The following is a 22,950-nucleotide window of genomic DNA, read 5'->3' as shown; positions in this document are numbered from 1 at the left end:
AATGGCAAAAGTATCCTAGTGAGGTTACACCCAATGGGAGTAATTGGCTCAACTAGTAATCTTGAATACTGTAAGGACGCAGTCCTAATATCACTAGGGAGTAAACCTCATTAATACCACGAGATTTACTTCTGAGTAAATAGGCATAAAGTTGCACTAGAACCTCTTCTTGAGCACCAAATATCTTATGAATCTACAAAATTACTGATGCTTTAGTCATTCAAATGTTACAGCTGTTAACTGCTGGTCACAATTTCTAACTAAAATGTTCAGAATGCTTTCACACAGATACCTACAAATTCTTCTAGAAATGGCACTGTATTAGGTAGCATTAGTTGTATTCTGAAATACATTCCACACAGGCAATTCAGTTTACCACAGTGGGCGGAAGCTTTTCAGGTTTTTAGTTTGGCAAAGCCAGTTTTAGAAATTATCAATCACATTTTCTTTTAAATGAAAAACCTGGTAGATATTATGTACCAATACATTGAATGTAGCAGGTTTGTTTTTGGTTTTTGCCAAAAAAAAAAAAAGAAAAGAAAAAAAAAGCAATTTCTTTAATTTATTTTAAAAAAACATTTTATAAAAGTCACATTGGTTTATCAGGTTTGGGAGGGAAGAGCTAAACCCTATCGGTCCATGATTTGTATTTTATGAAATTATTTGTGAAAAGTGATCGAGGCAATTTTAAAAATGTGGTTTTGCTATCACATAAAACTTCTACAATTCGTAAGTTTACATCGTTTAAAGATGCAGAAGTTAAACTTACGACAGACATTAAAAAAGAATTTGTAAACATACCACCACCCATTTTTTCACATCGTTGTAGCTTGTTAATGTGGAATGGATATTTCATAATGCAGCATGTTGGTTTGAACCACAATCCCAACCTGGGCTTAAATGGATTTAAATGCCCCACCTGTAAGTTCACCGGTTAGATGTAGCCTCCACATCTTCATGGTGGATGCAACATGAAAAGAATAGGCTTCTGTGCAAGCTGGCCTGAAATGAACAGGAGTGCCATGTTCTTGCCCAAGTCCTATTTATTTCAACTGAGGCTCTCCTAGGACAGTGCTTACAGAATGAGGTGCTCCAGCACTTGCTATGCAAACTGTAATTCTACGAAAGACTTTTGTCACTTAAGTTCACAGTAAAGGTGAAAACGATCGAAGTCAGTGCATTTTTCCCTCTACAATTCCCCCTCCCCACGTTTCCCAAGAATTTCTTTTCCCCAAGTAATACTGAGTCAAAGGCATATTGTTGTTGCAAATGTCTCTGTCTTTGTGTTTCATATCATAGCTGAAGGATGATATCTGCAGGACTTCTGTAAAGATACTTCCAAATAGCGTAATAATGAACGGCAGCTGCTGTGGCAACAAACAGATGCCAGATGGCATGGGCAAATGGAATTATTCCATCACTCTTGAAGAAGATCACTCCCATACAATAAATTATGCCTCCCCAGGCAAGTTCTTGAAGTCCATCCGTGTTGTTCTGTAGATGAACAGAAAAGGGAACAAGTTTCTTTTTAACCCGAGTGCATATAAAAGAAGTCATTAACACTTAAGGAATACAGTACAATTCTGTTCAGGCTACACACAGACAAGGTAAAGGTAAAAAACTATTAACAGGTATTGACATGAAAGGCTCTTGGCTTAAAACCAAGAGGCTCTGTAATACAGCATCCTGGTTTCTGCAGTGACCAGCAATATATTTATTGCTTTAGTGAAGGGAGAGGATTATTGTGACCTAGGCAGGTGTTTACGTTCCTCTCCAGTAGCTACTGGTGTTGCTATCCAAGTATAATAAGGATAAATGGAAGAAGAGGAGAAATGGGGAGACAGATCCATGTGGAAAGGTAAAACTATTTAGACATAATGATTCTTTCCTGTGCCTCTGCTTGTGGAAGTAACCTGGACAGTCAGGTGGAGCAGCCACAGACCTTGATAATACTTCCAATGAACACCAGGTTGGTCTCTAATAAAAACGTTAATGTCCATGACATTAGAAAAAATCAACGAGTTAACTAACGAGCCTTGGTAGTACAGTGGTCTAAGGCATCCTGTTATTAAGCTGGTTATTAAGACCAGTTGCCTGCAATTACTGCAGGTTCGAATCTCGCCAAGGCTCAAGGTTGACTCAGCCTTCCATCCTTTCTAAGGTAGGTAAATTGAGGACCTAGTTGTGGAGGCAATAAGCTGACTTTGTATAAATATACAAAAGAATGAAGGCTATTGCTTAGCGCATTGTAAGCTGCCCTGAGTCTCCGGAGAAGGGCGGCATATAAATCAAATTTAAAAAAAAAAAATGGGGAACAGCAACTTGTATGGGTTCACTTTCTGCCAACCGAGTACTTCATGCAGAAGAGACCCTTCCACCACTCTTCTCTTTGGGATTTGGCTACCTTTAAGGATACATGCTGGTGGCTTCATCATCTAATAGAAACCCTGACTGAGCAGATACAGGTAGTCTTAAATGCAGAGTTAGAGATCTGAAGGCTTCCAAAAATTTAACTTCCATGCTGGAGTCAAGGAAGTTCATGATTTCATGCGTTTTGTGCATTAGTTTGGATTCCCCTCAAAGGTCAATGGATCTGACTGAATGCTAGATGATTCTGGGGAATATCTTCTTTGATCAAGTGTCTTTCAGTGGCTTGGTTGGATATGGAATAATTAAGGCCAAGTGCTCCCATCCCTTAAGGAAAGCAATGACAACGCTCCTGCCTTAAGGAAATATCTTTGAACCCAACCAATTCCTACTGTCCCTCTGTGTAGCCAAATTAATGACAAAGGTAGTAGCATTGCAACCCCAAACGCTTCTTACAAGTAATCATCTACACCCCTACATCTGCATTCAGACACGAGCTGGCACAAACACAGCCAATAATTTGGATAATTTGTACTGGAGAGATGCTTGCTGTATCTCTCCAGAGGCTTTTATACTATTGACCACTGTTTCCTTTTAGAGCATTGGGAAGTGCTCTGTTGTCTGTCCATGCAATGCTAGGAAATAGTTTCCAGGATGCTGCACTTTGATCCAGCGAAGGAATGCAATCCCTATTAATAGAATGCGTCCAACATCAGCGGCTCAACATTGTTTGTGTACATCCATTAAAATCATAACTGTTCTGTTAATTTAATATTACTAAAAGTCTTCAGAAATTAAGATAATGATCAGGCTGTTATTCATTTGTTTATCTGATTTGTATCCTGCCTTTTACACAGGAGCTTACAGAGACAAAGAATGGTCCCTCCCCTATCCTCTTCCCTATAAAAAATATTAACATCCTTTCAGTGACTACTTCTTAGCTTTGTTTTTATAGGTCCCCCCCCTCCCAGTTTTTGTGCTTTTTAGCAATAATAATGATAATAATTGTTTTAAGGATTTATTATTTGCTTTAGCTTCAAAGTACGCCACCTAGAATCTTTCATTTTATGAAATGGGCAGCTATATAAATTGGACAAACAAACAAATAAACAAGGACAACTCTGTGAGGATCACCGGTGAGTTTCTGGCTGCCAGTGATCTAGAACTTAACTCTCCCATCTCTTAGTATAACATCTAACCACTATACCACACTGAAGATTTTAAGATGTTGCTGCTTTCTTACATTTGTGTTGTTCCAATACCAAAAAAAAAAAGAAAAAGGGAGAAAAAAATAAAGTTGGCTTGTTAGTGCTCTTTTAAATTTGAAGTGTATCAGTGATTGCACAAAGGTTTTCTTTTAAATGCAACTATTTAAATATGCGTTCCTTACCATGGAAGTTACAACTAGAGCAGGAGAAAATCCCATTGCTAAATAGAAGAAGAGCTCCACAATTTTATACCTATGTAGAAAAACAAAAGGTACATTAGCCTGCAATTATGAAAACTACACTTTCTTGCTTTAGAAATGCAACATATTTTTGCTTCAGTATCAACCAGATTCCTGTTGTTTTGGACAGAAGATAGAAACAAACTTCAGCAAATCTTTAATGATAGATTTGTTAATATAACGTGAAGCAGCCGGAAAATGGGAAGAGTTTCTTGTTGGTTCAATTTCCATTGTTAGTAGAGAAATAAACAGCATCAGTAAACATGTGAGTGTGAATTACCCTCTTGCCACCTCTCACCAATATTCAGAAAGAAGACTTTCCCTTACACTGGGGAATGCATTCCTAAGTAATGGACAGAAAAAGATGCATCCCAAGCACTTGTGGAAACAGTATCTTGTGCAGCCCAGCATAACAAACTTTAGCAAGAGTATACACTAGCTAGTGGCTCAAGATCTGCACAAGATTTCATGTAGTATGCTGAAGGTCAAGCAGTGTTGGGCCAGAGCTAAAATAGATCTGATTTGTGGTGGGTTTAGTTTCTCTAAAAAAATTCAAACATGCCGTCAAACTTTGTAAGAATAAAGACACTGATATTCTCTTTAAAAATTGCTCCAATCCATCCCCAAATGGAAGAAAACAAAAACTAAATCCTGCTTACTTTTTGTCTGGCGTGCTCAAAAAAAAAACGTGTGGCCCACAGACTGTAAGTCTGGCACCCATGCTCTACAGCAATCTTTTAAAGCAGGGATCTCCAAACTTAGCAACTTTAAGGCTTATGGACTTCAACTCCCAGAATTCCTCATCCAGCCTTGTCCACAAGTCTTAAAAGTTGCCAAATTTGGAGACCCCCGTTTTAAATCAACTGTGATAGACTACTTGTATTGGGTAACAATTTTCATAACTTCACAAAACATGTGAAAAGCTACTTCAAATGATACATTTAGAGGCAACACATTGGGCTAAACTCCCGTAAAGATCAATCACACTTACTAGCTAGCATAACAATAAGCATACTTAAAACTTTCAGAGCCTAGTTTTGTATTTTACTTCAACTCTTCAAGCCAGAAACAAAATATGTGAATTTAGAATTAAGAGAGCTTCTATGAGAATATTCAGGATTTGATGAATTCAGTTAGCAATAAATCCTAATTCTGTCCGTTGCTGTATTAGAAAATATGTTCCCCTAGAATTTTAATATTAAGAGTATGGTCTGGGTGTATACAGTGGAATAAAAAATGCACTGCAGCCACATACTCTAATTTTTTTCATATGAATCCAAGCTGTTCTCATGAAGCAGAATATTAAGTGCTGCTTTAATTATTTATCAAAAAAAAATCTTAAAAGCGAGACAAGTGATTTTTTTTATAGGCTGATAATGTCCTCATACTGGCACTGCAAGAGAGAGAAAAATTAATATGAAATGCATTTTTCTTAAGAGAAATAAGACTGTGATTAAATAAAAATGGTCTGTTTTATCCTGAAAAAGCAATTGACTGGCACTCTATTCCAATGTTTTTTATGTAAAAACACCACATGCAAACACTTATCAAAGAGATATGTTCCTAAATTTAAAGACAGATATATATCACTTCAAGAATAATAATAAGAATCCTTACTTTTCATGGTAGAGAAATACATAACAAGCTCCTCCAGCAGCCATTAGCCAGATAAACCAACGCATATGAGAAGCCAGAGGCCCAAGTTCACGAAGATTTAACCTAAAAAAAATATTTAAATGACTTTCTGAACTAATAAAAGAATGGCATATTAAAGACATCTTAAATTATTTTTCCAGATGTAAAAAAAAGATCCAGTCAGGAGTTCTCAAAGGCAGGAAGGAGAAAAACAAATCCTTTTTGTTATTAATATGGTTTTAGTTTTTAAAAAAATTCAAGAAAAAAGTTAAGTTAAAATATAGCCGTATTAATGCATAATAAGGTAAAGGTAAAGGTTCCCCTCACACATGTGTGCCATTTGTTCACGACTCTAGGGGGCGGTGCTCATCTCCGTTTCAAAGCCGAAGAGCCAGAGCTGTCCGAAGATGTCTCCGTGGTCATGTGGCCAGTATGACTAAATGCCAAAGGCGCACGGAACACTGTTACCTTCCCACCAAAGGTGGTCCCTATTTTTCTACTTGCATTTTTTTAATGTGCTTTCGAACTGCTATGTTGTCAGAAGCTGGGACAAGTAACAGGAGCTCACCCCGTTATGCGGCACTAGGGATTTGAACCGCTGAACTGCCGACCTTACGATCGACAAACTCAGCATCTTAGCCACTGTGTCCCTTGAATGCATAATATTCAAGCTTATTTAGAACATTCGTATCACTGACATTAAATAATGAATTGAAAAACTTATTTCTGACAGCAAAATATGGTAATCCTTGACTTATAAGTTCATTTAGTTACCAAAGTTACAGTAGCACTGAAAAATTGTCAAAACTGTTTTTCTCACTTAACGACCATTGCAGCATCCCTTTGGTCATGTGATCAAAATTTGGATGCTTGGCAACTGGTTCATGTTTATGATAACTGCAGTGTCCTGGAGTGATAAGATCAGTTTTTGCAACCTTCTGACAAGCAAAGTCAATGAGGAAACCAGATTTACTTCACAACCATGTTACTAATTTAACAATCGCATTGATTCCTTTAACGACTGTGGCAAGAAAGGTCGTAAAATGGGGCAAAACTCACTTAACACATCTCACTTAGCAACATAAATTTTGGGCTCAAGTGTGGTCATAAGTTGAGGACTACCTGTACATTTTAATTTATTAATCTTATAATTTATAATTCCTATTACACTGGAAACTAAAATTTGCTTACAGTTTCATAAAAATGTGTACCATAGCTTCTTATAACAATAAAATTCTATTAAAATTATTTCATTTCCCTGAAAAGAGTATAGTGTAAGTGCAGCATCACATAATATTGTTGCCTCACATTCAGAGCTACAGCTGCGGTACATTATTTGAGGGACAGTCCCCAATGAAGCAGAAATCTGATTCTGTATTATTCTTGTAGGATCAGGTCAACTAAGTTGAAAAGGCCCCACCCCCCGCCCCAATCACCAGACTTAATTTATCAGATGGAAAACAAATTTTACTTTTATTTTTTCTCAGATTAGGAGCAATTATTTAACTAATCCTTCAGATGGAAGCTACAATGGTAATATGGGATTACATTTGTTTTCTACCCAAGAGCATATAGTTTCCTCCTTACCAAGGTGCATAAGATGCTGCAATGAAGATATAGATCATCATTCGGTCACACATATGGAAACAGTGCTCCATTGTCCTAAATTGCAAACAGGGAACAATTCAGAAAAAAGTACCATTAAAATAATTACCCTGGAATTCCACCCAAGACGTACTAAGCAGACAGAGAAGACTAAACTAAAATGAAAGATCATTATAAGATGCTTGTTTTCTCCAGCCTCTCAGGAAAAAAAAAAAAACACTTGGCAAAGCATCTAAATCAAACAACCGGTATCCAAATGTGCTTTTCTGCTCTTTCTTCCCAAAATTGTATTTTTATTGTATTTTTGAAATGTAAAATTGAGCAATATTTGAGTCTTCAGTTCAAATATTTTATTCAACTGTCCTATGAGGTTTTTTTTTGGTTTGGTTTGTTTTTAAATAAACATTTTAGCAAAAATATTATACAACAGAAAGTACCAAGTCATTTTGTTGCTTAAATTCTGGAGAAAAGAATTCTTGAATTTACTTTGCAATACAACTTAGGAATTTGGTACCTGGAGAAGGACAAAAACTTTGTGTTTTTCATATATATATTTCGGGCAGACCAGAACATATATATCACTGCAGTATACTTATATGCTCATGTATTAACATTGTTTAAACGGATTCTATTAAAAGACTCAAGATACTTGTTTGACAATTAAAACTAAGTGCCAAAATTGTTCTTGTGTGTAATAAAATCTTCAGTCACTTGCAAATTGGCTTATAGTGGCAGCAAGAATGCCTTTAATTTTAGGAGTTTTTCTTCCCCTCTACTCCCTCTCCCACCCCACTTACTAAAATTGCTGGAAGGAAGCAACAAGGCTTCCTCCTTCCTCACTGTGACCTTTCAGCAATGTTTGGCACCAGGAAGCCATTTATATTTTTTCTATGCTTCCTGGCAGCAAGATCTGCTGACGAGGAGGCTGCTGGAGAGTGTGTGTAATATCCCATTTGGGGAGCTTCCACTGCACATCAAAGCTTCCCAGCAGTTGAGGGATGAGCATGCAGCCGATTCTCATTCTAGTATATTTTAGGCTAAAAATTCATATTTTATTTGTTCCATGACATTCCCATCTTTCTATTGCAGGTATACACTAGAGGATTAATTGATTAAAAATATATGTGTGGTCATCAAAGCATTTTTAAAAATATAACCTGAAATTTGAAATAGACACCTAACATTAGAACCATTATTACAAAGGCACAACGAAGAATGTTCTTCCTGCATCAACTCAGAAAGTTCAGACTGCCCCAGAGGAATTATTAAGTCAGCAACCAAACAGGGCAGGTACAGACTCCAACGATAGTTAGAACTGCAGAAAGAACAATTGCAACCAGCCTGCCTTCCATAGAGGACCTGTATATTGCATGGATCAGAAGGAGGGCTGAACAAAATAACTACAGACCTCTCAATACCTGGATATAAACTGTTTCAAATCCTCCCCTCGGGACACCACTTACAGGGCACTGTATGCAAAAACAACTAGATACAGAGACAGCTTTTCCCCTCGTGCCATCACTCTGCTGAACACCTAATTCCCACAGTACTTTCTTATATCTAAGTATATTTACCCATGTGTTATGGCTGTAGTATTATTATCTTTCTCATCTACTCTACTACTCCCTCTTATTGGTATCATTATTATGATTATTGTTGCTTTGCATATACACTGAGAGCTTCTGCACCAGAGACGAATTCCTAGGGTGTCTAATCACACTTGGCCAATAAAGTATTCTATTCTGGACGTTTGGGTGCTTCAAAAATAAGTTAATTGAAATGAGCTTTTTGACCAGGCTGATGATTTGTTATTTTATTCCCCTAATTATATTATGCTGGCATGTTTATGCTTTAAGATGCCTTTAGATTTTCTGTCTTTTTTTTTTAAAAAAAAATAGTGTTTGATCATACCCCATATGTGTCCAAATGAATAAATCCTAGAACTATTCTGTAGAAAAAGCTAGTAGTAGATAAAGATAGGACAATACTTTAGTATTTTAGAGACCAGTAAACATTCAATAAAAAGAAGACTTCCTATAGAAATCATAGGACTCTTGAGAATGTTTTCTTCCCAAAATTAGAAGAGGGGATGCAAATGTTGAGGGTAAGATATGGTTTTCTTACATAAGCAACTGTTGCAAGAGAGCATAATTCTAGGGAAGTTACCCAAGTTAGTTTCTTCATCCTGAAGTTCCATGTTTGCTAATGAGTTTCAAGGGACTAACTAAAAAATGTCTCTGGATTATTTGATTGCAGAAATGTAGTAAGTGACTATTTTAAAGAGTGTACATTCCTTGCAAAGAGTGGGACTAAGCCCTATGATCAATGCTAATGCATTCAACATTTGCTCTCGGTAGCTTAATTTTCAGGATATTTTGTGATCTAGATATCAGGGAATATTTAAAATTACAAAAGATAAATTGTACCAAGAAGAACCATTGTAACGAATCTATTTTGCTCTAAAACATAACAACATAAAAGACTTACTTAAAAAGCACTCTTAGAAATAGATCAGAATGTATCAGAAGAAAGTGCCAGAAATCTCTACCTTAGATGACTCTTCTTCCAAGAAATGATATGAAACACTGTTGAAACGATGAAAAGTGCACACAGACCAACTCCATATATCCATGCTGTTATCTTTTCCCACTGATCCTCAGAGAGTCGATGAAGGAGGGCACTACCAACAATGGCTGGGAAAATAAGAAACTAGGCCAAAAAACAAAAAGAAAACAAAACAAAACAAAAAAACAACGGCAATGAATTACTTGCTGTTCCTCCTCTGAATTTTATGCCACTTATAAATTTGCTCTGCATATTACTGTGCAAATACTTTAATAAATCATTTGGTTCACGAACAAAGCACCCCTACTTAAAATAATGAATGGTCTGAAACCTTTTCAAGGTTTCCTGGGCACATAGGAGGTTGGCCCAGAAGACATTTTATCTCAGATAGCTGTCAAAGCCCTAATAGTCATTTTTTTTCTCTGTCCCTTGATTCAAATGAAGTGAAAATAAGTGAGGTTTTAAAAACAAAATTAAATTATCCTAGTATATAACAAATAAACAAATTTTTGATTTCCATTTTTATCATGGAAAGAAGGAACAATGTTTCTAATTTCCTTGAGCGTTTAATCTCAAGATTTCTCAATTATCTTGAATAGCAACTGCTGGTACAGAATTGCTGTGTCACAACGACACACCACATGCCAAGGCATAAAGGAGCACCCAACTGTCAGGCAACATTGTGTTTGAGATCAAAATTAGCTGAAATTAAATTCACTGTGCAAGTGAGGAACACCACCCCCCCCGAATACTTACAAAATATCTAACGTGTATGCTTTAAATACAGAGACTCATGATTACTGTCTTTAAAATTGCTGGATGCTGGTTTAGTACAACCTGTAAACTACGCATAATAAACCATAGTTTAGGCTTAGAACTAGTTGTGAACCAGGCTACTATACCTTGCTCAAAAGCACAGGGCTAAACCAACCAAATTTTGCGTTAACATGTTTATGTGTTGTAACTACTTCATTGCCTTTAAAATATAAAGTAAGATATCTAAAATATTTTCATATTCAAGCCTGCTGAAAATATACTTGTTTCTAAACAGCATGATAAGCCTAGACATTTTATTCACTTATATGTATTATATATAAAAGTATATGAAAATTTTTGTATAGTCAAAGATGCATGACATAACTAATACTTTCTATACAGTATTGTGGTACTAGCCAATACTGTATCAATAAATTGATACTCATCAATTTATTTTCAGATGCCTGCTTAGTTCCAGTTTACAAGCACAATTGTTATATGAAACCACTGTCCTTGTAGCCAAAAATTTAAAATGTTACCAGACAATTCTCTTAACAGTTAAAAAACCCAACATATGTATTATGTTATTTGAGAGATTTCTCAACTACACCATTGCAACTACGATAACTATTGCACTAACTATCTAATCTAAGACTGCTGGTCAACCTAATATAAAAGGAAAACTTGAAATAAGAGGAAGAGATATAGAAATAACAGAAGAATAACTTAGCTGACACAGACCAAATAAGAGTCAGGCTACTTGTTGATCAGCATTTTAATAATTGTGACACATTTTGCTAAAGGGAAAGGGGAAGGGAGGAAAATATTATTTCCAGTTAAGTTCCTCAAAATCTTAGTATTTCAGTTTACTGTTGTGATAATTTGGGGAGAAAAGGTGAGGGACTCAAAACCTGATATAATACTGAATTAATTTACTATATTTAATAAATATATTTAATGAATTTCATGTCCCATGAAAGCAAACAATGGAAAAGAATCTACAAGGTTTTGGTTGAGTCCTCCCTTTAGCATAAACTGCCAAAACTGTACACAAACCAAACACAAGTAGCCTATACTGTACCAGAAAAATGAATTAAAGCAATGGATAACAAATGGAAGGTCCCCTGATCTAATCAATTATCAATATACTATCAAATCTAATGTATACACTCGCAGATAAACCGAGAATTTAGGTGCCAAAATAAATTCCCATATCTGGGTTGAGTTTATCCATGGATGGGCTTAGCTATGAGTATATACAGCAATACTTTTTAAAAGTACCCATGCATACTCTCATATTAATCCATTCGCAAATAAACAGACCCTCGTGTTTTTAAGTAAAACACGATGAAAAATGTGCTACCCATGGATAAGCTGACACTCAAAATATTCTGATGCATTGATTTTCACAATAGTTCGGCTTATCTACAGATGGTGTATTTTTCACTATATTTTGGTTAAAAAATTGAGGGTCTACTTAATCCATGGATAGGATTATGCACTAATATATACGGCAGACAGTAATCAGAATTATCTGGACTATCATAAGAACTGACTTCCAGGAAATCTACTTACCGCATGAGTGTAACAGTTAGCAGCATGCTCATAGCAAGTAGGTTTATAACGACTGTTTGCTGGAGCTGGATGATTCATGAATCTGTTGAGATAATCAAGGTATTAGGCTGATGCAGATTAATATTGCAAGAATGTAAAGGGATACATTTATTTATTGAATTAAACTAATTCATATTTTAATGTTTTTGATACTGAACATTAAATAAATACGTTTACAATGAAAAATTAGAATTTCATTAAAAGTGCTTTTTTCCACATTTGGCAGAACAAAACATTTAGAATTTAAAGTAACATTGAGCAACTATAAATGCATCAATGCACAGTACATCCATTTTACCACAACATTATTTGGGGGAAAGAAACCAATGGCAAAAGACATCTACACCCTGAAACAAAGATATTAAGAGGTTGGGTAATAGAGGCATGATTTGGAAATGTTACTCCACCTTATTTCTCACCTTTTTTTTTTTTTACATTTTGAAGAGAAAAGCAATATTTCCAAATTGAAGGCAGAATGATTATGCAGTACTTAAAACAGATTTATGAATTGTCTAATTTACTAAAATTAAATATTTAGTAATTTGAGAGTTGAATGGCTTTGAACACAATTGGACTTACAAATTATCTCTGTATCAGAGAGTCTGCAGAAAGCAGATAGTCCCAAAGTATCACTTTTATTATCACCTAGCACCCTGAGAGTGTATTGCTGATTTCTCTTCAAATTGTAAAAAAAAAAAAGGTAGGTACATGTTTTTATTCCACTCATACATTCTAAACCCACAAACATTTAATCTAGGAGCATAGCCACCCTTTAAAATTTATATTGATTGCTTTTAAAGTAATAACAGAAAAAGGAACAAAAAAATACAAAGGTAATCATGACAAATATATACATTATCAAAATAAAAAGCATATGGTAATTGCTTTAAAAAGGTGATAAAAAGAAAAAATATAGTTATGAGAGTAAAATTTCAATTCTGTATATACTTACCTAATGCAAGTATGTATAGTGGATACAAAAAGTGTACATACCCCTGTCAAAATGCCAAATTTTTGAGATGTAAAAAATCAGACCAAGATATTTCACTTCTATCAGATTGGGAGGGCGTTTCCTGCGCGCAGCCCTCTTCAGGTCACCCCAATTAGATTCAGGTCCGGATTCTGGCTGGTCCATTCCAAAATTTTGATCTTCTTTTGGTGAAGCCATTTTATTGTTGATTTGGAGGTATGCTTTGGGTTTTTGTCATGTTGAAAAGTGAAATTTCTCTTCATCTTCAGCATTTTAGCAGAGGCCTGAAGATTTTGTGCCAAAATAGACTGATATTTGGAACTGTTTATAATTCCCTCCAACTTGACTAAAGCCCCAGGTCCAGCTGAAGAAAAGCAGCCCCAAAGCATAATGCTACACTACGTTTCACTGTGGAGATGGTGTATTTTTGGTGATGCAGTGTGTTGTTTTTGTGCCAGACGTACTTTTTTGAATTATGGCTAAAATGTTCAGCCTTTGGTCTCATCAGACCAGGTTAACACATTTTCCCATGTGCTTTTGTCAGACTTGATGTAGGTTTTTGCAAAATGTATATGGGCTTGAATGTTTTTCTTTGTAATAAAAGTCTCCCATCTTGTCACCCTACTCCACAGCCCAGATATATGAAGAATATAAGACTGTTGTCACATGTAGTACGCAACCAGTACTTGCTAGAAATTCCTGCAGATCCTTTAATGTTGCTGTAAGCCTCTTGGCTCTCAGTTTTCTTCTTGTTTTTTCATCAATTTTGGAGGGATATCCAGTTCTTGCCAATGTCACTGTTGTACTGTATTTTCTCCACTTGTGGATGACTGTCTTCACTGTGTTCCATGGCATATCCAATGCTTTGGAAATTGTTATGCACCCTTCTCCTGACTGACACCTTCCAACAATGAGATCCCTTTGATGCTTTGTAAGCTCATTGCAGACCATGACATTTGCTGTAAGAGGCAACTGAGTAAATGTCAGAAAAATCCTACTAAACAGCTGACCATTACTTGGGCTCAATCAGAGTCACTTTAATTAATGGCAGGTGTGTGCTAACTACTTTTTAATATTAGTTTGGATGAGAGAAAAATAACAATAAAAATATACAATAATGTGGTTGCATAAATGTGCACATTCCCTTATACTGTAAATAGGGATGTGGTTTTGTTCAGAATTTAACCAAATTCTGAACAAAGCCACATCCCTACTTGTAAGGGGTTGTGCACATTTATGCAACCACATTATTGTACATTTTATGTTTATCTTTTATTATACAAAAGATTTCATTTCATTTTAAAATTAAATTTAATTAAATTGTACAGCTTATACATTATATTAAAAGGCAAAAAATTCTGCTGTGATTTTATCTTGGTCTGATTTTTTTACATCTCAAAAACCTGGCATTTTAACAGGGGTCTGTAGATCTTAACACCAACTGTATATGTTTATTTTGAATACATTTATGTAACCATCATGCTTTTTTAAACTTAATGTATTTTGTATAAATTAGTCCTATATTTCATTATACTTGTCCACACACAGTCTACGTTCATAGACAATCTGCGCATAACAAGGGCAGCCACCTTAAAATACTGTCACCTTAAGCCATCATAGATGTTTGGTGGCCAAAAAACTGCTACACCAACTGTTAATCTACAGTATATACTGCCATAGTATAGATGTCTTAATGACTGGTCGCTTAGCAACTATTTGATGGTATGGTGGACCCGAAGTTACAGCCACTGTAGCATTTCCCTGGTCCCTTAACCGACCACAGGGATGCTATAATGCTCCCCTGCCTATCTCCCCCCAGTTCCCAAGTCCCTCCAGGCAGCAATAAGAAGGGAGGCACCATGCCACAATAATCCCAAATGGTGAACTAGAGTTAGATAGATCCCACCCATGTCTGTACCAGCAATCACATTGTTAATGACATTGTAACCATGGCAAAAATTGTGTTGGAAGAAGAGGGAAAACACTGTTTAAAAGTGAAGCAGCTAAAAATGAATTTAAGGTGTCTCACTGTGGGTTCAGCATCAGGAGGACATGGCACAAAAAGCAGTTATTCTACTGGGATATTCGTTCTGCAGTCAGGGGGACGTGTGGATAAATCATAAAAAAGGTTAAGAACAATGAGGAACATACAGAACAGCGAAAATGGTGTTCACACAAAATCTATTACATTGATAAAGCCATTTAAGAGCATACACAACTTGTTCATGTGTGCTAAGCTTTTGAAAACAAGTACAAGATTTAGCTTTGCTGAATAGTTTCTGTTCTGTTTTATATCATTAATTTTCCTTATATATATGGATTCTTGATCTCACTTTGCAATTTTCATACTCACTTTGCATAGCTTACAGCTTTGATAATAATAATAATTAATAATAATTTATTCAATTTATATGCCGCCCCTCTCCGAAGACCCAGGGCGACTCACAATACACTAAAAAAATCACTATAAAAACACTTAAAAATTAAAAACATTAAGACATTAAAACCCATTCACACCATTCATGATATATATAACAGGCTGGAATTCAGACTGTTCCTTGCATGAATGAACTTCTTCTACACATAGAAAATACATTAAATTCCAAAGATGGCTTCTTATTACAGGTAGAGAATCAGAGGTTGATAATTCCTAGTTCTTTGTTACCTATGTATCTTTTAAAATGCCTTACATATTGTTTTGAAAGATTTATCATTCCTGCAGAGCATAATACTGTAATCCATAATAAGCATCTTCCCCTCCCTTTCTCCACTGTAAAAAAGATGCTAGCCCTATTTATAATCCACTTTATACCAGTCAATCTACAAGTTTCAAATGGGGAGAAAGGCTTAGGGCTTTGTTTACTAACCATAACTCCAAATAAAATAATTCCAATAAGTCTGCTTATCACGGCACCATCCTGCAGCAAATATAACAAACTAATAACCAACACCTGAAGTTTACAGAAATGAATATAGAAAATATCAGCAATTGTACATGATACATAAGGCATACTTTCCCAATGAAAAACTGGGAGGAAGATTATCATTTGTCCAGTATTTGCATGACCCAGAAACTGTGACAAAACCAGCATGGGGAAAGAGTATGTGTGTGTGGGTGGCTGGAGTAAATCTGCTTGGGTGCTCTAAGTGTCTCTTTGGAATATCCGCCGAGTATATACTCAGCATCTTCTCTTTCCTTTAGAAGGGCTGGTGAGGTAGAATATACTACTACCAGAAGGAGTCTGAAGCATGCCACATTGAAGCAATAGTGCACAACTAGTATGCTGCTCTCCTTTCTGGCACTTTCCCAGGGTCAAGTCTGAAGGAGGTATGTAAATAAATCTTGGGCACTGTTGTGTGGAGGGATTTAGCACTCTCAGGGAAAAGGTTCACCCACAGCTTGCCAATAGAAATTTGGCTGTATAGATTCCTACACACACTCCAGTGATTTTATAATTATCCCAAGGTTTTTTAGCAATATGTTTCAGCACCAAGCTGCATCAGTTTCCTTAAGCCAGGTGTTTTATTACTATTTTCTGTTGTGAATCTCCTCCATAAGTAATCTTTAGGATATTTTTTTAAAAAAGAATATCTAGCTTGATGACATAAATCATGCTGTATCAGGACTCAGCATCTATTATACTGAATTACCTTTAAAGCTTTTTCTATATCATTCACTTTATGACCTTTCCCATAAAATGGTTTTATTTTTTTCCCCTAAAAGACAAAAAATATAGGTAATCCTCATTTAGCAACTACCTCAGGAAGCAAATGTTCATAATTAAAATGGTCATTAAAAAGTGTCTTTACAACCAATTCTCACATTTACAACCTTTGCACATCTGTAAAGCAAAGGAAAGTCGAAGTTAGCACAGTTGTGGTTTCACTTAGCAATCAACTTCGCTTAACAACCAAGCCGCTGATCTCAACTGAGGTCACTATATGAGGACTACCTGTAATATCACATACACTTTGTATATATTCTAATAAACAAACAATAAAACATTAATTAAAAATAATAAGTTAAAAATAAGCAAAAACAAACAAAACACTCAAAGGGCAGTCTGGATGACTGCTGGGTCTTTTTCTGCCATTAAGTTTTCTGTGTTTCCATGTTTCTATCAAGCAAAGGTATATAGCATTAAGGGTGAAATAAACTGAATCCTGCTATTAAAAATAAATTTCTTATGCTTTTATCAACTTCAGTGTTTATCTGTAATTCTTCTCCTTTAATTCTACATTCTCTCCTAGAATACAGATGATAAATGTTGGAATAGTTCATTTCAAGCTTAAAATACTTCAAAAATGTTTTGCAGGCTTATTAGAGGCTTATTATTTTAAGCCTCTAAGGTTTATATTATATATTATTAAATAACTGTATTGGACCAATATAGTGTATTACAGGATTCACAGAGGCAAGATTTTGCTTCATTATACAGACAGTACAAGCGCAACTACTATTTCCTTATATTCTTGCAATTAAAAATTCCTTGTAAGGGATACATATCTCTACCAATTTTATGTAAAATTAGGAAATAATTTTAAATGCAAATTGCTAATATGTCTAACAGATTGAATTCTGAGAATGCATCAATTTTATTGTACTTTTCCAAATTAGTTTTAAAGTTTAGTAATATAATAATCCTCTTTATTTTTTGTATTTCAAGAATTCAAATAAAGATATTACTATAGTGTTTTCCAAATATTGCATTGAAACTTGTTTTCCCTCAGGAGCTGCCTCTAGTTTCTGTAGGCAGAAAATCTCTAGTTTGCCTTTCTTTTTTTCTTTTTCTTTTGAAGTGGAGGTGCTTTCAGACTTTTGGCTCCAGACAACACCCCGCAGTTTCAGCTGGACTGGTGTAGTAGTTAAAGCATGAGGCTAGAAATGGGGCACAAAATCATCTGAATGGCCTTGAGCCCATTCTTTTTTCACAGCCCTAGGCAGAAGACAATGGCAAAGACTTCTAAAAACATTGTCAAGGAAACTGCAGGGAATAATTTGCATTACAGTAGAGTTATTATAGTATTAAGCAGTAATTTACAATATTAAACAACATGAATGTTGTTTAAAAACAGAAATCCTTGCAGGTGACAAGCTGCAAGGTATAATAGGAATGTGGAATTTTTTCCTATTTGAGATAAAGTATTCACATCCTCCCTTTTCCCTGTCTCACCAAAACATGTCTTGAATATTTCCTTTAAAAGCAGAGTTGGCTTAAAAATAAGCCACAAAAGTTTAGCTATGCTGAGTTATTACAGAACAGAAACAAAGTGTTCCATCTCTTCTCCTCATTAATTTACATGCATGAAAATACAAGCATGGAACCTCATGTATTTGCTTGCAAGTAACTCTTTGTTATTTATACCATGTTTCCTCCAAAATAAGACCTAACCGGAAAATAAGCCCTAATGCCTCTTTTGGAGCAAAATATAAAATAGCTCTAAAGGGCAATCTTATACAAAATTGGATTGAAACAATCTTTTTAATACAGGCTGCTTGATCCATAGCTATCAGTAGCCATAGTGCAGTTTTATTCCCCAAAATTAGCTTATTAACCTTCCTCTTGTTAATCTAAGATTGTTTTGCATCTATTTACAGTTGTGAGCAATTGCATTCCACCAAATATTATTAAGTTTTTTGGAAGGGAGAGGAAGAGAGAGAGAGGGAGAGAGGGAGAGGGAGGGAGAGAGAGAGAGAGAGAAAGAAAGAAAACACTTTCCAAGCAGAGGGAAGACCTGCGGGAGTGCAAGGCCAGGTACAGGCGCCTGGAGACTCAGCGGGCTGAGATGGTCAGCCAGTTCCAGGCCATGATGCAGTTCCATGATGCAGACAAGGTCCTCTGGCTCTTCGCCACCAGCAGCACTTCCCTCCAGTCTTTGCCAAAAGCCCTGCACCAGGAGGCTGAAGCAGACCCCAAATCGGAATTTCTGTTCCCCTTTGACCCACATTAAAAGACCCTGAAGGGGGAGACTCTCTGCAGCAACACAAATGTTCATTGCACATATCTGCCCCAGGGCCCGTAGTTTGAGGACCCGATTTAGTGCAATATAAAAAATGTGAATAATTTTTCTGCAGACCACCAAAATTTTCTCGCAAACCACCAGTGGTCCACGGACCACCAGTTGGTGACCGCTGAACTAGACTATACCTTCTTAGCTTTCTAGATCAGTCAAGGTTGGCAAGTACTGCTACCTACTACAGTTTGACCTAAGGAGTTTCCCTTAATTAAAGAATGGATCCAAAATTTACAACGGTTCTACTCTATTATCTGTCTCCTTTAGCTGTCTATTTTTAACTGTGTAAAAACTTGGTCCCAAATAACTGTTCTTGACTCATATGCGGGGAAAAAAATGTTTTAGATCTTTTTCAAATTAAAAATGATGATAAAAGAGGAAGAAGAAAGCCAATGCTTCAGCATATCCAATGTGAATAATAAAGGCATGTGTTGCCATGTGGAATTGGACTAAATGTAAAGGCAGGTCTAGTCATGCTTCAAATTAAACCATTCATTCTTTTAAAGAGGAAATCCGATACATTTTCCAAGCATCAAGATAATAACTGTAGCAAAGAATACAACAGATGTCACTTTAAGCCCTGTATCACATAATTTAAAATAAGATCAAACATTTGCATTATTATTTTAGCACTATTGTTTCTGACCTAACACATATTTGACTCATTTTTTCAGATTCTATTAACACACAATATTTCCCATATTATTTTAGTGCACAAATTCGCACTAAATTCAAATTCGCGGCGTCACATTGCCATCACGTGACATTTTTTCCCTTTGTGGAGCTGGGGTGGGTGTGGCCTGCGAGTGACGCATCCGGCCCGTGGGCCGCCTGTTTTGACATCCCTGCTTTAGTATGTTATTCCTAAACTGATTTTAATCCTTCCTTTGCGCCTCAAACTGATGAATCTATCAACTATATGGATGATTCTGAAAAATAAAAAAAGGGGGAAATGGAAAAGCTTTCTAATGCTACACATGAAAGAGAAATGTAGTTCAAGTAAGATGAACAAGACAAACACCGGATATATGAACTTTCACCTACTACTAGATGAAGAAAAACTTCATCTCACTATGATCTATTTCCTTTCTGAAAGAAAAGTACTATAATCATCTCTATTGTACTCCAAGTTTTCTCAAGCATCAGAGATAATAGCCACTTTTTAATATATGTATAAATTTAAGAAACTGTCAACAGCAAGTATATGCAATACCAAATGCTCACATTCCCTGTAACTTCAGCTGTCTCAATTGTCAGTTTCAAAGAATGTATAGATTCAGTTTTTTATTTACTAAGGAAATGTATATGCCTGCTCACAGTAACTCTAGGTGGCTTATAGAAATAACTCCTGCCCCTTCTCTCACTTGGAGTTATAGTGGAAGAGAGGAAATAATAAAATGCATTAATGCACCAAAAGTAAAGAACAAGGGAGGGAAGGGAATCCAAGAATTTGAATTTCAGTTGCCCTTCTGAGAAAACTCAGGCCAGAAATGTTTACATGCCTCAGATAAATAGCTGTATTTATAAATAGGTAATTCAAGATGGTGCAGGGAAGAGAAATGAGGTAAAATTAAATATGATGTAGAAAAAAAATGATAGGATATGTGCCTATAAACTATCAGCTTGGATTAAATTAATGTCTTGTTACCAGTAAGTGTATTAAAACAAAAGTAATTTGCGTATACTCTTTCAATTTTTCTCTGTATTTCACAAAACCACTTCCAAAATCAGATGCACAGATGACCATTCCCATTCATGCATTTGTTTTTGACAGCAGGAATTTCTTTATGAATTTACCTTCAAAAACAAAATTAATTTTATCATATACTGAATGTCATTATGCACCTTTTTGTAAACTCTTAAGGAAAAAGCCTGTATGTATCTCATCCACTGAAATACAATGAAGGACTAGTATTAGAAGCAAAAATTAGTTTACAGATTAAAAACCCCATGCTTGTAAGTCAAAATAAATCTCACCTGGAAAAAAAAAGTTCACCATCCCCAAATGTGGCTTTATAATGACTATACATACATTTTTCTACATCACTTGGTGAAACTCATGGTCAAGTAATCTCTCTCTCTCTTCCCATCTTCCTGCTAATAAAAATGCATCAGTATCTCCCAAATTCCACCTGTACTGAGATATATATGCACATTGAACTTCTTTAGAGAAACACCGTTGGTGGCATTCAAAATTGAGTGCTGGAGATTAAATCCATAAGCATTTGTGTATAAAAAACAAACACAAAAATACCAAAAAGCCTCCTGGCAGCAAGTCAAGACCACAGCCCTTTTATAGGTTTCCTGTCTTTAGAAAAAGAGGCAACGGTTTACACCTATGCCTGAACGAGATACACAGCACACACAGCACCACAACGACATCCCTCGTGTCCTGCTTTAATTAATCTCGATTAACGACTCTCGCCCCGAATCTATTTTCACTTGACCCCTCGACACGACTACCCCGCAGCAGGTTATTGTGCCAACTCAAATGAAGCTTATCTTGATATTCTCTCTCTCTCTCTCTCTCCAACCCAAAAATAGCAAATTAAAATCCCCCCAAAGCCATGCCATGAAACGGAGGAAGGGGGAAAGGGATAGCGAAGCCCGTTTCAGACTTGGATGCAAGACACGTGTGTGTTTAAAAAAAGGACCGTTTTATTTTAAGAGGTCTTCATTCCCGAGGCGGAACACGAGGTGAACGGTTGAAAATAAGGTCCGGCCACGAGAACGATGCAGAATCTCCCCGATTAAAAGCATCCGAAGGCGAACACACCCATTAAGGTGATGGTGGGGGGGGGGGAGAATCTGCCTTCCTCCTACGGTAGAGAGAGGAGGGAACCGCCAAGCCTTATAACGGAGTCCCCCTCCGCCCACGATAAGCCTCCGCCAAGCCTCACCTCCTGAACTTCTCCTGGAGCCGCCGCATGGGGGGGCCAGTCAACCCGCCCTTATTCGGGCCGGCGGTCGGCACGGGGGGCTCCCGGCAGCTCCTGAGGCAGCGAGGGCCGGAGTCCGGGCCCTCATTGGCTTGCCAGCCCGAGCCGAGGCAGCCAAAGCGACGCACAGCAGGCCCAAAGCTGCGAACAGCAACAGCAGCACCGCCGCCGCCGCCGCCGCCGCCACTTCTCTCCCGCCGGGCCAGCCGGCTCCAGCCTCCCGTTTTCAACCGGCTCAGGCCCGCCCCCGAAGTGTCAGTCGGAGGCCGGGGAGGGAAACCCCGCCCACCTCCGTGGGGGGTGGGGGGGGGAAAGGAAGCGGCGGCAAGCAGAACAATAGGCTGGAGCGCGCGAGGAGCGGCCGGGCTGGGAAGGGGCGCGAGAGGCAAAGAACCGCGAGCCAATCGCGCGCGCGCGCGTGCGCGGCCTCTTCCCCCCCTCTCCCCACCCTGGGAAGCCGGGCGACGTGGTGGGACCCGCTGATGGCGCGCGAGGCTCACTTTTCCCTCGGCGTCGAGGGGAAGGAGGCGAGGCGTGGGTTGCGGGAGCGACTCATCTTTTGGAAAGGAGAGTCGTTCGCTTCCAGATACGGGGAGGGCGCCGTGGCCTAGGGAATGGCTGCCGGAGGGCTGGCTGCGTGGCGTTGCTCGGGTCCAGACCCTACGGCAGGGGGGTAACGAGCCGGCTCCGCCTGGTCGTCGAAAAAGGCGTACGATTTAAAGCGTGTTCACCTGAGGCACGTCTGCTGTGGGCCGCCCTTTTCATACCAAAACGATTTGCTAGGGCTTCAAATCCCCCCCCCTCCGCCGGTGCAGACACTCCACTGATCATTCCCAGAGAGGAAGCTACTTGCTTAAAAACCAAACAAAACACGAAAGGATGTTTCTCTGAAAGTTAAATGACCCACCCTTGAAGGAGGTGGCCATCTCTCCACGATCTGTTCCTCTGGTCTCATCTGGTTAGGGAAATTTTGCTTTTGTTTCATTTATGACTTGCCTGTCCTCCAAACATTGTGCTTAGCAATCCCTCTTCCAAAA

The 22,950-nt window shown here is 37.4% G+C and overlaps 1 protein-coding gene across 1 annotated transcript; it reads right to left on the bottom strand.

The window, feature by feature from the left end:
• Positions 1–599: 599 nt before the first annotated feature.
• Positions 600–22,017, bottom strand: MMD (monocyte to macrophage differentiation associated). The gene is made up of 7 exons (XM_070934824.1): positions 21,875–22,017; positions 11,951–12,032; positions 9,603–9,763; positions 7,037–7,111; positions 5,432–5,533; positions 3,758–3,827; positions 600–1,494 (listed from the first exon to the last, which is right to left on the bottom strand). Exons 1-7 carry the CDS (start codon positions 21,901–21,903, stop codon positions 1,294–1,296), a joined length of 720 nt encoding a protein of 239 aa, XP_070790925.1. The 5' UTR covers positions 21,904–22,017; the 3' UTR covers positions 600–1,293.
• Positions 22,018–22,950: the final 933 nt, after the last annotated feature.

Source organism: Pituophis catenifer, unplaced genomic scaffold (genome assembly GCF_029215685.1).
Source record: "Pituophis catenifer annectens isolate HBS135680 unplaced genomic scaffold, rPitCat1.0.hap2 SCAF_2, whole genome shotgun sequence".
NCBI classification, from domain to species: domain Eukaryota; kingdom Metazoa; phylum Chordata; class Lepidosauria; order Squamata; family Colubridae; genus Pituophis; species Pituophis catenifer.
The sequence above is the reverse complement of the archived record's forward strand: the minus strand, read 5'-3'. Positions and strand labels throughout refer to the sequence as shown.

Bases quoted from the DNA above. Each gene is read 5' to 3' on its own strand.
- MMD (XM_070934824.1), bottom strand. From the start codon at position 21,903: ATGCGGCGGCTCCAGGAGAAGTTCAGGAG. The intron at 7,112-9,602 runs GTAGAGATTTCT...TTTGCAATTTAG, and splicing joins TGGAAGAAGAGTCATCTAAG to GACAATGGAGCACTGTTTCC. The intron at 3,828-5,431 runs GTAAGGATTCTT...TTTTCTACATAG, and splicing joins GTATTTCTCTACCATGAAAA to GTATAAAATTGTGGAGCTCT.